This window comes from Elephantulus edwardii, unplaced genomic scaffold (genome assembly GCF_000299155.1).
Source record: "Elephantulus edwardii isolate Elephantulus edwardi_28Jun2011 unplaced genomic scaffold, EleEdw1.0 scaffold00135, whole genome shotgun sequence".
NCBI classification, from domain to species: Eukaryota; Metazoa; Chordata; class Mammalia; order Macroscelidea; family Macroscelididae; genus Elephantulus; species Elephantulus edwardii.
In genome coordinates this window covers 727,719-741,131 of record NW_006399885.1, presented here as the reverse complement: position 1 = coordinate 741,131, position 13,413 = coordinate 727,719, and the positions used below count along the sequence as shown (strand labels likewise).

Below are 13,413 nucleotides of genomic sequence, written 5' to 3'. Positions count from 1 at the left end.
AATTGGCACAGGACAGAGCGGAGTTTAGGGCTGTTGTACATAGGGTCGCTATGAATCGCAGGCGACTCGACGGCACATAACAACAACAACAACAATTGTTCCCTTAACTCATCATTGAACACTGCATCATAGAGAACAAAAATTAACAATTATCCTTTAAAACAAGTAACAAAATTGACAAATAACACCTAGAATAAAGTTTTTTTTGGCCATGGGGCACTTTTATGCTTTTCTTTCAAAAGAAAAGGGGAACAGATTGATCTACTTTAATTATAAGTGAGAAGTATTCTTTGTAAACAAAAAGGTAAACAGGAAGTACATTCAGTATGTTATAAATAAAAATCATCCAAGATAAAACATTACTTACACATTACCAATTTCCAAATTCACAATCACACATACACTTGTACAATGAACTAATAAGCAGAAAATCATTCTTTTCATTTGAAACAAATATTTCTACAGGAAGATAAACAATAGGGGGAGAATGAAAAACTAGTAATAAGATGGATTTCCCAATTTGTGGTAACTGACTCACTGCTGTTTTTAAAATATATAAAACAAGTTTTCAAAATTAAAATGTCATACACTAAAATTGATTATTTAAAGCTAACAAAATAACATATTCTGAGTGATTTCTCAAACAGTTACTCTCTAAAATAAAGAAACAAATTGTTGGAACAAAATTATAGTTTAAACTAAAAGATGTGGATTTTAAAACATAAATATCCTAGTCTCTGTCTTTCTAAAATTGGAATCTAAATTTTAAGGTTTAAACCAGTCAGAAGCAAGAAGAAAATAAAAATTCTATGAAAGTTTACCAACCTCTTAGCCTCAATATTTTATCTCTGACAACTCCAAGTTATATTCCTCTGCGTAGCTCTAGAATGGAATATTTCAACTCTATTATTTTTGTTTGTTTTTTTTAAAAAAGTCACTTTGCTGAGCTGTAGACATTCAAGAACTAAGTTAAAAACCTCTATTCTTTTCCAGTTGAATATTAATCGATTATTTGTCCTTCATATGCTTTAGAACTACATTCAAAATGAAGTTTTAGTATCAGGGTGATCATCTTTGTTAACAGGTCTTTGAAACTCCTATGTACAATAGAGCACACTTAGATTAGACTAGCAGATATAGCCCTAGGGGCTGAAGCCTCATACTGGGAAACACAAAGGCACACAGCTGGAAGGGACATTTGTGATTGGAATGTTGAATGTGATACATATGAAAACTGGGCATTTTTAAAGAATAAATGGAACACGTAAATATTGACATACTGGGAAATGATGAACTGAAATAGATCAGTTTGGAACACTTTCAATCAGATAATCATACAATCTACTATACTGGAAATGGAAATGATGAAGAAAAAGGTGGTCACACTCTTAGTCAAAAAGACCATTTCTAGATCCATTCTGAAACATAATGTAAGAGACAAGTTAATAACCATACGCATACAAGGAAGACCTTTAATACCACTATGATTCAAATATATGAACCAACAACTGGAGCAAAAAAGAAGGCAACAGAAGATTTCTACCAACTTTTGCAGTTGGAAATTGAATGTGCAACCAAGATGCATTAATAATTTTGAGTGAATGGAATGCAAAAGTTGGGAACAGAGAAGAAAGATCAGTAGTTGGAAAACATGGTGTTGGTGACAGAAATGAGGCTGGAGATAGAATGATAGAGTTTTGCACCATCAATGATTTACTCATTGAAAATACCTTTCATAAGAAACACAAGACAGCTGCTATACAAATGGAGCTCACTTGAAGGTCTTTACAGGAATCAGACTGATTATATCGAGGGGCTGGGTGGGGGACGAATCGCTGGACCAGCTCATTATCAGCTGTGAAAAGTAGGCCAGGTACTGAATGTGGAACAGACCGTCAAATGTTTATATCAAGTTCAAACTGAAACAAAATCAAATCCACAAGAACCAAAATTTGACCTTGAGTCTATTCCACTTAAATTTAAAAAACCATCTCAAGAACAGGTTTGAGTCTTTAGACATTAATGAAAGATGACCAGAAGCGCTGTGGGTGGACATCAAGAACATCACCCATAATGAATACAAAGATCATTACAAAGTCAGAGGAGGAAAAATAGATGGAAATGGATGTCAGAAGAGCCTGAATATTTCACTAGAGTGCTGAGAAACCAAAGCAAAGGGAAGAAATCAGAACATTAAGGAACGGAACAGAATTATTTCAAAGGGCAGCTCAGCAAGACAAAGCAAAGTATTATAATGAAATGTGGAAAGAGCTGGAGTGGAAAATCAAAAGAGATAAACTCACTCAGCATTTCTTAAGCTGAAGGAAGAGCTGCAATACTTAACAATGCTATGGGCAGAATACTGAATGATCCAGGATACATCAAAAGAAGATGAAAGGAGTATACAAAGTCACTGTTATCAAGAATTGGCTCACAAGAAGTATCAGCCAATGAACAAGAGTGAATGGTGATGAAAGAGGATGTTCAATCTGCTCTGAAGAAACTGGCAAAAAAAAAGGCCCGAGAAACTGATGAAATACCAACTGACATATTTCAGCAAACACATGCTGCCTTGGATGTGTTCAGAAATGGCACAAGAAATTGAGATCAGACACCTGGCCAGCTAACTGGACAAGATCCATGTTTATTCCCATTCCAAAAAAAGGGTGATCTGACAGAGTATGGAAATTATCAATCAATCCCACTTAAATCACACAAAAGCCAAATCTTGCTAAAGATTATCCAGAAATGTATCAAACATCAAGAGAGTGCTATCAGAATTACGGGCTGGGTTTAGAAGAGGTCATGACATTAGGGACATCACTGCCAAGGTCAGATGAATCTTGGCTGAAAGCAGAGTACCTGAAGAATGTCTTATCTGTGTTTAGTTGAGTACACAAAGCTTTTTGACTGTGTGGATCACAACAAATTGTGGCTAACTGTAAAGGGAATGGGAATCCCAGAACACTTGATTATGCTTACGCAAAACCTATACTTAGACCAGAAAGCAGTTGCCAGAATAGACCAAGAAAACGGCATGATTCAAAATCAGGAAAAAAGAATACATCAAGAATGGGTCGTGTATCTCCATACCATTTCAACCCATATGTGGGAATAGATCATTTGGAAAACTGGTCTTTAGGAGGTGGACTGTGGCATCAGAATGGGAGGAAGACTCATCAACAACTTGCATTATGCAGATGACACAACCTTGCTCACTGAAACTGAGGCATCTTCTGTAGAAAGTAAAGGAATGCTGTCTTCAATATGGACTGAAGCTCAACATCAAGAAAACAAAGATTCTGGGCCAACTGGCAGCACCAAAATAGATGTAGAAGAGAATGAGTTTGTCAAAAATTTCAGCTTGCTCAGGTCTACAATGAAAACTCTTGGAACCAGCAGCCAGGAAATAAAGACAAACCGGACTGAGTAAGTCTGCTCTCAGGCACCTCTCCAGAGTGCAGACATACAATGATGTCAGTCCAGAGACTAAGGTGTGCCTACCTAGGCCATACTCTTCACAATTACTCGCTATACATCAGAGAGCTGGACAATGAAAAAGGATGACAGAAGAACTGATGCCTTTGAGTTGCGCTGACTAGGAGTACTGAACATAACAAGGACTGCCAACTGAAGAAACAAGTCTGTTGTGGAGAGAGTCAAACCAAGTTGCTCTATGTAGGCAGGATTTTGAAGGTCTGTCTTACATACTTTGGAGTGACTGGGTGATAGAGGCAAGTGTGTCAGAGACAGTAATTGGCTCAGAATAGGACAGATCTCAGAATTAACTGTGCATAAGGTCATTATGAGTCACAGGTGACTTGCCAACACATTACAACAATAACTAATATTCTATTATGTTACGTTATGTTATGTTATGTTACTGGAAGAATTACTCATTCTTGTTTCGGTAGGATTCAAAAGTCCAAATTTATACCTATTTTCTTATCTAGAAAGTAACTAATGAAATGGACATTTTATGAGGAATTTAAAAAGCTGATCTGAATAAGATACAATCCATGGCTCCATTTTCAAAATTGATTATTTTTCTTGTCTCTTTATTGTTGTTATGTATCATCGTGTCGCTTGCGACTCATAGAGACCCTATGTATAACAGCCCTAAACCCTGCTCTACCCTGTGCCAATCTCAACACACCCATCCCGATTACCCCAGTCACTGAATCAATCCACCTCAGAGGATCCATTAGGCGTCCTATATAATCCATTTTTATATAGTACATTCTTTTAAAATACAGATTGATACATCCTACTCTGTGGTAATTGGTAAAGTTTAAATAAATTAAATTGTTACTTTAGGTAATAAATGACAAACTGAAATGGCAAAATAATATGTAGTATAATTAGGGTTAGGCTTGATGTGTACATTTTTAAAATAAATATTAACTAATGTATTTAGAACTATAAGGATGGGTTAAAAAAAAATTCACATTACTTGCCTTATAGTACCAATCCTGAAATTTTTTACAGCATTCTTCACTGCAGAAATCTCTCACAACACCATCAAGTTCTTTTGTTGCTCCCTTCTTACAGAGCTGGGAGCAATAGTTGCACGTAACACATCTCAATCCTAAACGTCTTGCAAAATCCTGCTTATACAATAGTTTGCAACCTGAAATATATAAGTTTAAATATTAAAACAACATACTAGAACTTGTTTTTTCAGTTGAGACATATCTTACAAATCATTTACAAAATTAGAAGTCCCCTAAAATCTGCATATAGGATCTTGCTTAAAAATTATAAGTAAACTCAAGGAGAGGAGCAAATGGGGGGGGAGGGGGGAGGGGTTTGTGCGGGGAGAAGGGTACAACAATGAATGAATGGAATCCCAAAATCTCTGTAGATGTTCATTGAAATGAAAAATAAACAACCTAAATTTAAAAAAAAAAAAATTATAAGTAAACATATCACGAATCACAATTTTAGAGAAATTAAACAACACAGACTACTTAGAGGTACTGAGTAAAATGACAGATAAAACCAGTTGCCATTTAATCAATTCCAACTCCTGGTGACTCCATATATGTCAATGAGTTTTTTGCTCTATCAAGGATTCTCAGTAGCTGATTTTTCAAATTGATAGGCCTATCTTCTGAGGTACCCCTTAGTGGACTTCAAACTCCAACCTATCAGTTAGCAACTGAGTGAATTAACCATTTGCAGTACCCAAAATTTCTTGCCTTATCTCTCCCTGCCATCCTACATAAAATTTTATTGAGGAAATTAAACTAGTTTATTGATTAGTTAAAAGACATTATTTTTTCTTACTCTATTTCTTTGTGGTTTTTTTTATAAATTATCACAAAATATTTATTTTACCTTCTTGTAAATTTTAAATTGTTCCATCAATCTAGTTTTAAATCTTTTCAATCTGTGAACATAAACTACTATTTTTTCTATATATTTTATCTGGCAATCATTTATGTACTATCCTGTTTAGTTAAGGATGAAGAAGATCCTTAACTAAATTTGAACATCCTAACTATATGATTTCTGACAGATCTCAGTAAAGAACTGGTGGTAAAGCATAATATATATAATTTAACAGAAAAAACAGATAATTCTTTTTCTTCACTCATGGTTGATGTAAATTTATGAGTCTTTCCAAATGAAAAGAAAATTGTGGAATTGTCTGTAATTTTCTATGAATTTTTACAAACTACATATAATTGAAATGATATAAGATCTTTGCTATGTTAAAATTTAAAAATCAGACCAACCATACATAGATTAACAGGGATGCTTTGCTTTATAATCAGCACCTTATTATATTAACAATTTATCACAAAGATCAAATGTATGAATGGAGGCAGTAGTTGATAATTATTGGATTTCAAAGTTTTTTCTCATAGCTAACATGAGATTTTCTGACCTTCACCTTGACCCCAACTTAATTCCATAGAAAAAGTTCATCAGAAAAAGAAAATTAAAGTAGCGGTGAGAAAAGTGAGGAGTTCAGTGTATGCAATGAAAGAATAGCCAATTAAAGCCAGACTAGGAAAAGAACGCGAAGGCTAAGGAAGAACAGGAACACTAGCTCAACTTCTACTGCTAAAAATCTGATTCCTGACAAACAGACTGAAAACTAAAGTTCACTTCTATAATCTGATGCTTGGTACCATAGTAGCAGAACTAAAGATGGGAGGAAAGGAATTTTTTTAATATATAGGGGAAAGAAACTACAAACACTATTTTTCTGCCATTCCAAACAGAAAAAAACCCTAAAGTTATTTTCCCACTGTAAGAGGGCACATATTTTTCTCCCACTGGTATAGTAAAGAAAAAAATTTTATAGACTAGACAGTAAGATGGACAGAGAATATATACAAAGTGAATTATATGGAATGAAAAAGCAACTTTCAGATCACAATTTATCTGTACATTAAGAGTCATATGGTATAATAATTCTTTTATTCTCAAAATTTTGTTGCAACTGAAAAATGGTTTTGAGAATAACAACTTTAGGATTAAGTTCATAAATATATCTAAAATAACAAAGGAAACCAAAAGAAAAACAAACTCGGGGTTTTTTAGCCATAATAAAACCATGCAGTTAATCTAAAAACATGTATTTTCAATATTTTGAGGAAAAATAACATGAAATAGTAATAAGAGTAATTAATACACTGCATATACACACTTGCCTTCACTACAGAAAGGTCTCTTAACACCAGAGAAATTTACTGTTTCATGAAGTGTCTTCTCCTCTTGGCAGTATTCACAGTACGTTACAATGCAGTGCAACTTCTTATAGTCATCTGAGCAAGTTTTGCTGCAGAATTGATGCACTTTGTTCTAAATGCACAATGGGAACCTTGGTAAGTAATATGACAAGTGTTTCAAGAACAAAACAGCAAAGTAAGTAATATTTATGAATAGCTAAATGGGAACCAAGAAAAGGAATAAGCAAGACACAATTACATTAATGTTGAATACATTTACCTATTTAATCTGATGACGCTAAGAGATACATTTTCTATAATTCACACTTAAATTGCTAAAATTAGACATTACTACACAAGTCACTATTATTCACACTGCCATAAGCGTTTCATAAAAAATGCTAGTTATCACAAAACCAAAATGGCAGTCTGATGTTATTAACAAATGGAGAACTGTGAAGAAAATAGAAAACGCAGCATAGACAAGATACAGAAATAAGAATTTCAAGTAACATTTCACTCAAAAGAAACACTTCAAAATATTTCACGTGGTTTAGAAAAAAACATTTTTTGTTGAGTCTAGTCAATTAGGCATCAGAGAGCTGGACAATAACTAGTGATGATAGGAGAACTGATGCCTTTGAGCTGTGATGCTGGAGAAGAGTACTGAATATACCATAAGTGCTAAGAGAACAAACAAGTTCTTCTAGAGAAGGAGGGTGAAGCCAGGCTGCTCCTTGGAGTCAAGAATTCTGAAGCTTCATTTGACATATTTTGGACATGTTGCAAGGAGGGACCAGTCCTTGGAGAGAGAAATCATGCTTGGGAGGGTGGAGGGGCAGCACAGGAGAGGAAGACCCTTGATGAGCTGGATCAATTCAGTGACTGGGGTAATGGGGATAGGTGCGTCAGAGAAAATAAGATTGGTACAGAGAGGACAGAGTAGAGCAGGGTTTAGGGCTGCTGTACATAGGGTCGCTTTGAGTCACAGGCGACTCGATGGCACATAACAACAATTTAGTCAATTAGGTACAGTTAAATTCCTATCGTAACCTAAAAGTAACAGAACTTTGGATGGAAATGGAAACCATTTGCCACGATCACACAGTGTGTTGTTAAACTTCTCTTGCAAGGAATAGTCAGTAGTTTTTAGTTATAGTTTCAAAAATCCACAAAAGCCAGAGCCACATTTCAAATCACTCAGCCAATCAGTTATAAACAAGTTAAAACTTTCACATATGGAATTCTCCCATCCAGGTGCTCCCCATCATCCCAATTATGGAGGCTGAGCTTTGTGGCCAAGTCCATGGAGAACTCTGCTGCTACGCCAAAGCCTGTCACTCCCTACAGGTATGAATCCACTAGTGCCTGTGCCTGTGCCTCTGCTAGAGAAAGATGGGCAAACTACTCCTGTGTGATTTAGAATCTTTAAAAACCTTTTGGAGGGGAATATGAGTCAGTTCTGACTCCACGGCAACAAGTTTTTAGGTTGTGATTATAAAAGCTAAAGATTGAAAAGTTTTTGTAGATTTTATAGAAGTTATAGGTCTAAATCATCTAACAAACAACTACCAATAATTAATGAAGACCAAGGGAGATAAGAGTCTAGAAAGCAAATCAAACAATAAAAACAACAATGACCACTTCTAATCAAGGGTGAGAGTACAGAAAGAAGTCCTCTGATTTAGAAAGATAATGGGTTTTAACTGCTTCTGACACTTAATTTCTATGTAAATAAAAGAATAAACCAAAAAAAGCACCAAAGTAGAGTAGTACTGACATGGAGGTGGTGATTAAGGACTTCATTTTCACTTAGTATTATAAAAATTCAGATATATAGGGTAATAATTTCCTACAGACTACTATTCCATGTGCTTACTTATGAATTTCTTTTCTGAATTTCTCAAGTCTTTTCTTCTCCCTTATTGAGCCTTGAGATTCTTCCTGCTGCTATTTAAAGATATTGGTTACTAAGAATCATCATTAGGTTGTAAACAAAAGCATCAAAGAATGAGTGGCTTAAATGCTCCAAAGTAAGCATCAAACAGAATAAATTAAAACGTTTTCCAGGGACTTTCTGGATGGAATAATAAAATTTCTTTACAAAGTAATCATGTAATTAAGTTCTAGTACCACCATTTTCTTCAAACTGAGTGACTAGCAAACAATTATTAATACAAAAATTTTGGTTCAATAGCTGCCTATTTGTTAGTATTAAATCTTATGTACCATAAAAAGAAGGCCTAGTGAAAAGTGAACAGTGCTCACAAGAGCAGCTATGTGTGTCTTCTTCACATATCCAGTTATTATTACTATTCTGTTAATGAAACTTAAATTAATGATCAGGAAAGTTATTTCTAGTGGAAAAAAAGATAAAGCAAATACATAAGTAAACTAGTAAAGAGTAATAAGAAAAAGAAAGAAAATATTAGGATTCACAACCTTATCTTTTAATTCATAAACAATGTGGTAAATGATTAACAAATCCTGTAATAGACAACTACTTTTTACATGAACAACAGATGTCTAGGAGTGGCAAGTGCTAGTGTGAATAATTCTGCCCATGACACTCTCTGTCAACCTAAAGAGGCAGTTTGGCAGCTATGCAATAATGAGGTCTTTTGCCCATTTTTACATGATGACTTGTCTGTGGAATCTAACTATGCTGCTAAGTGAGGAGTGAGTATATCGTATGAATCAAAATTTTTTGCCTGACCTAAAAAGAAACATATTATGTGTTAGGTGCCCTTTCATATTAAGAAGTCTCTACTCATGAAGAAAAAGGCTGCAAGATGGAAATGCTATGATTATTTACTAGACTTCCATTCCAGTTCTAGGTAAAATACGTAACAAAATATAACTTGCCTCCCATTCCAGGATTTCTGGCTTTGAACAAAAGGAATTTTTGCAATAATTGCATTTCAACTGAATGTCACTTGGAGGCACAAACTGGCCATTTGGAGATGACTGCATACTGAGAGCCTAAAACAAAGAGCAAAAAAAAGACTTTGCCTGATACGTATTTTAAGATGTTTCTTTCTGACAGTTATCAGATATCTACTACCTAGAAAACAGTATGACTTCTATATAAATACATAGTACATAATATGGTTACTTCTAAAAAAATAAAAATAACCCAACATTTCTGAATTTTTCATTTAAGTATTATACTAGTATAAAAAGATTTTGCTAATATATTGATGTTACATTCCAAATATGAAACTAAAGTTAAATTTATTTTTTATTATAGGATAATTATTATTTCATTAAAATAAAAAATTTTAAAGTAAAATATAGTTCTATTTTACTTTTCACTTTATAAAAAAATACAACAATGTAGTTGGTTGTATAAGTTTGTAATTAAATGAATAAAAGTAAAATCAAAGCTCCAAGTGTTCTTTCCTGTAAACTAACCACCCCTATTTACGTGATTCATTCTACACAAATACTTAGCATCCTTTTAATTCCAAGTCTACCAGTGAAACCAGACTAAAACAACTTTTGAAAACTGCTCACTTCCTTTGGTTAGATGGAAAAGTTAGGTTCATTAAATTCAAAGGTATTATATTAGAAATCACTTTTAAACTTTATTACATTTCATATTTTAAGAGAAACTACTTGGAGTATACAATAGGAACTAAGCATGCAAGGGCTTTATACATTTTCTTCTAAGATTTAATCTGAGTGAATATATCATTATATAATTATCCTTCTCTAAGCCATATTACACACATCATTTAATCTTCTCAAAGTATATAACAGGAACAAAATTACCAAGGTGCAGTAAAGGAATAATCCATTTCTAAGAAAGTAGAATACGCTACAGAATACAACTAAAATAAAGAAACTTAATCTACTGCTTTGTTCTAATATTTATTTACATATAGTTACAAGTAAAGAGGACGGCTAAAAGTGTATCTGGATGTATTCAAATTAAGAGTATAAAGAAAGCAATTTTAAAATGGTAAAAACAGTTCTTAATTGCTAATCGAAAGGTCAGTGGGTCAAATTTAATAGATACAATATGAGAAAACTGTTACGGTAATCTCAACCCATTAGGGATGTCCCATGTGGCAGGTCTACTCTGTTCTATAGGGTCATTATGAGTAGAAATAATTTGGGCATACATGTTAGTGACAATATAAAAGGAACAGTCATCAACTAATGAGCAATACAAGTTTCCATTAAATTAAAGAAGTAGTTTAAAACAAGGGAGCTCTTGTTGCTTATTGAAAAAAGAGTTGCACTGCCAATCTAAAGGCATGCAGTTCAAACCCTGCTGCTTCATGGGTTGAGTAATCTCCTCCTGTTAATTACAAAGCCTCTGAAAACCTGCTGGAGGATTTTGACTAAAAGAAATGAAGATTTTTTTAGTTTAAAACATTTTTTTAACAATTCAGTTGACATTAACATAAAAAAGGAATAAAAGTTTAAGTTCAGTATTGGGCAAGTGACAAGCAAAGACATTATATCCATCTCTTCCAGTAAGTAAACGTTTCCAATCATTTCTACTTTAAGTAAACAAGCCTGAAATAATTTTTATCAGTACAACAATCTATCAATGGCCAAAACCACATCTTTTAAAACAGAAGTATAGTATCATAGCTGAATTCAAAACTGCCTTGACTTAAATGCTTAAAAGTGGTAAACCATACAAAAGAGTTCAAGGATGAATTAATTCATGAACCATGACTTTATCCACATTTTAACCTTTGATACTGTAACAACCTGAAATTTACACCCAGAGCAACTAATTTTTACCCACTAACTAATGCTAAAGGAGCTCTGGTGGGAGGCACTGCCAATCCAAAGTCATATGGTTGAATCTACTAGCTGCTCTAAAGGGGGAAAAAAATAATCATCTGGTATGTAATTGGTTGTTATTTACCTTCAAGTCAAAACTCCAGCAACTTTTCAAAAGCTATAAATTGTATAGAAGGAGAATGGTCATCTTTCTCCTATAGAGTAGCTGACATATTCAAATCATGTACCTTTTGGTTGGTAGTGCAATTCCTTTCACTAAACTGTTTACTACCTCTTAACAAAGGAACTAAAGGTCAGCTATGAATAGCTGCTGACCTGATAAGACAACAACATAACTAATGTTTAAATGTCCTCTGACTAGTCCATCCCAATGGAACTATGTCAGAAAGTACTTGCTATCTATACCAAAATGAAATTTCTTTAAAACTAACTCATACTAGTTCTGTGTAAAACCAGAGGCCTTCTGTAAGAAGTCTAAATCCATTTCCTATGGAAAATCTGTTATAAATGAAAAAATCATGTATATATCTCTTCTCTATGTTAAATATAGGTAATCTGTCCTTCATTCATATGAAAAATTTCCCTTACATTAAAAAAAAAATTACATATCAGGCACAAAAAAAAGTAAAAGGTCCTTAACAGTGATTCCCCCCCTACAAAGTCTATTTTAAATAAAAAGTAAAAAGACAAGTCTATTTTAAGACAATCTTATTATCAATGTTAAAGAATAAGCTGGTGCAAGCATGTCCTTCAAGATTCTATTATAATCCATATCCTCCAATTTGATCCTCAACCAATAGGTAAAAATGAACATGTAAGATAATGATGTAGAATATTTTAGTTTTATTTTCTACATATATTTTATTGGTGAAAAGTATGCAAAATTAATATCAAACCTGAAATTTTGCCACACAGCTGGAATTGCAAAAGTTATACAGTTTTCCATCAGGCATTGTGGCTTGGTATTGAGGTAAAGAGTTTCGCTTACAAAAATGGCAAATAATTCCCAAACCTAGGAGAGAAAAGGTACATATCTAATTTCTTTATAAGAAATATACTTTATAAACTTTAAAACAAAATTCCATTGACATAAACAATTCATTTTCTCAATTAACACTGCGAACCATTAGTAATACTATGATTATTTTCACTTAAAAAAAACAGATATAGGAAAATTATATCTAATGAAACTATATCTAAGTTAAAATAACCCATTCTAGCTAAGAACACATACAGACAGAAAACTTTAAAATAAGCATGGAATTATTTCTAAGGAAGAACACCAACTATTCATTGAAACTAAAAATGAATATATAAACAAAGAGGGATTTATATAAAATAGAAAAATATTTATACAAAAAAAACAATGTTATTTATTAACTGTTAAACTGCCAAGTATCTTAAACTTACTTTGTGATTTTGCATATTTTGTCTTGTGACTGTTCATGCAAGCAGTTGAACAATATGGCTCCATATATCCATTAGGACCTATACATTGAGTCATATCAAAAAATCTGCACTGTGTTCGGCAGCCAGTACAAGTAGTCAGCTTTCCATATTTCTAAAATAAAAGATAATATAGTTAAGCAAACCAAATAAGAAAAAACTAATTCTATTTTTTATTATATATTTTGTCCCTTCAGAATTATTAATCTAATGAAATCATTTATAAAGGTTTAAAGAATCAAAAGTCATCAAAGATACAAACTATTCATTAACTATTAACCATGAAACAAAAATGTTAATCAGGTTAAATTTCCTTTAAAAATGGAAATTTTTTATTAATTTTGTTTGCATAAGTTTAACTTCAAATGCCTAAGTATAAATGAATAAAAACTGACAATAAAGGTGTAGTTTTCATTTTATAATAAAGATACACTTCTCTTTCAAATGACAGAAGAAATTAAACATAACTATAATTTATATTCATATAAACCAAATGACTAGTACATTAGAAGAGTAACTT

General features: G+C 33.0%; 1 protein-coding gene across 1 annotated transcript in view; it reads right to left on the bottom strand.

Moving 5' to 3' along the window:
• The window catches only part of ZMYM2 (zinc finger, MYM-type 2), an 80,856-nt gene that overhangs the window by 63,440 nt on the left and 4,003 nt on the right, over nt 1-13,413 (bottom strand). The window contains exons 2-6 of the mRNA XM_006894123.1: nt 12,858-13,008; nt 12,344-12,459; nt 9,549-9,665; nt 6,666-6,816; nt 4,458-4,630 (exon numbers count right to left, since the gene is read on the bottom strand). Coding sequence (XP_006894185.1) covers nt 4,458-4,630; nt 6,666-6,816; nt 9,549-9,665; nt 12,344-12,459; nt 12,858-13,008 — 708 coding nt within the window. The remainder of the gene's footprint in view (nt 1-4,457; nt 4,631-6,665; nt 6,817-9,548; nt 9,666-12,343; nt 12,460-12,857; nt 13,009-13,413) is intronic.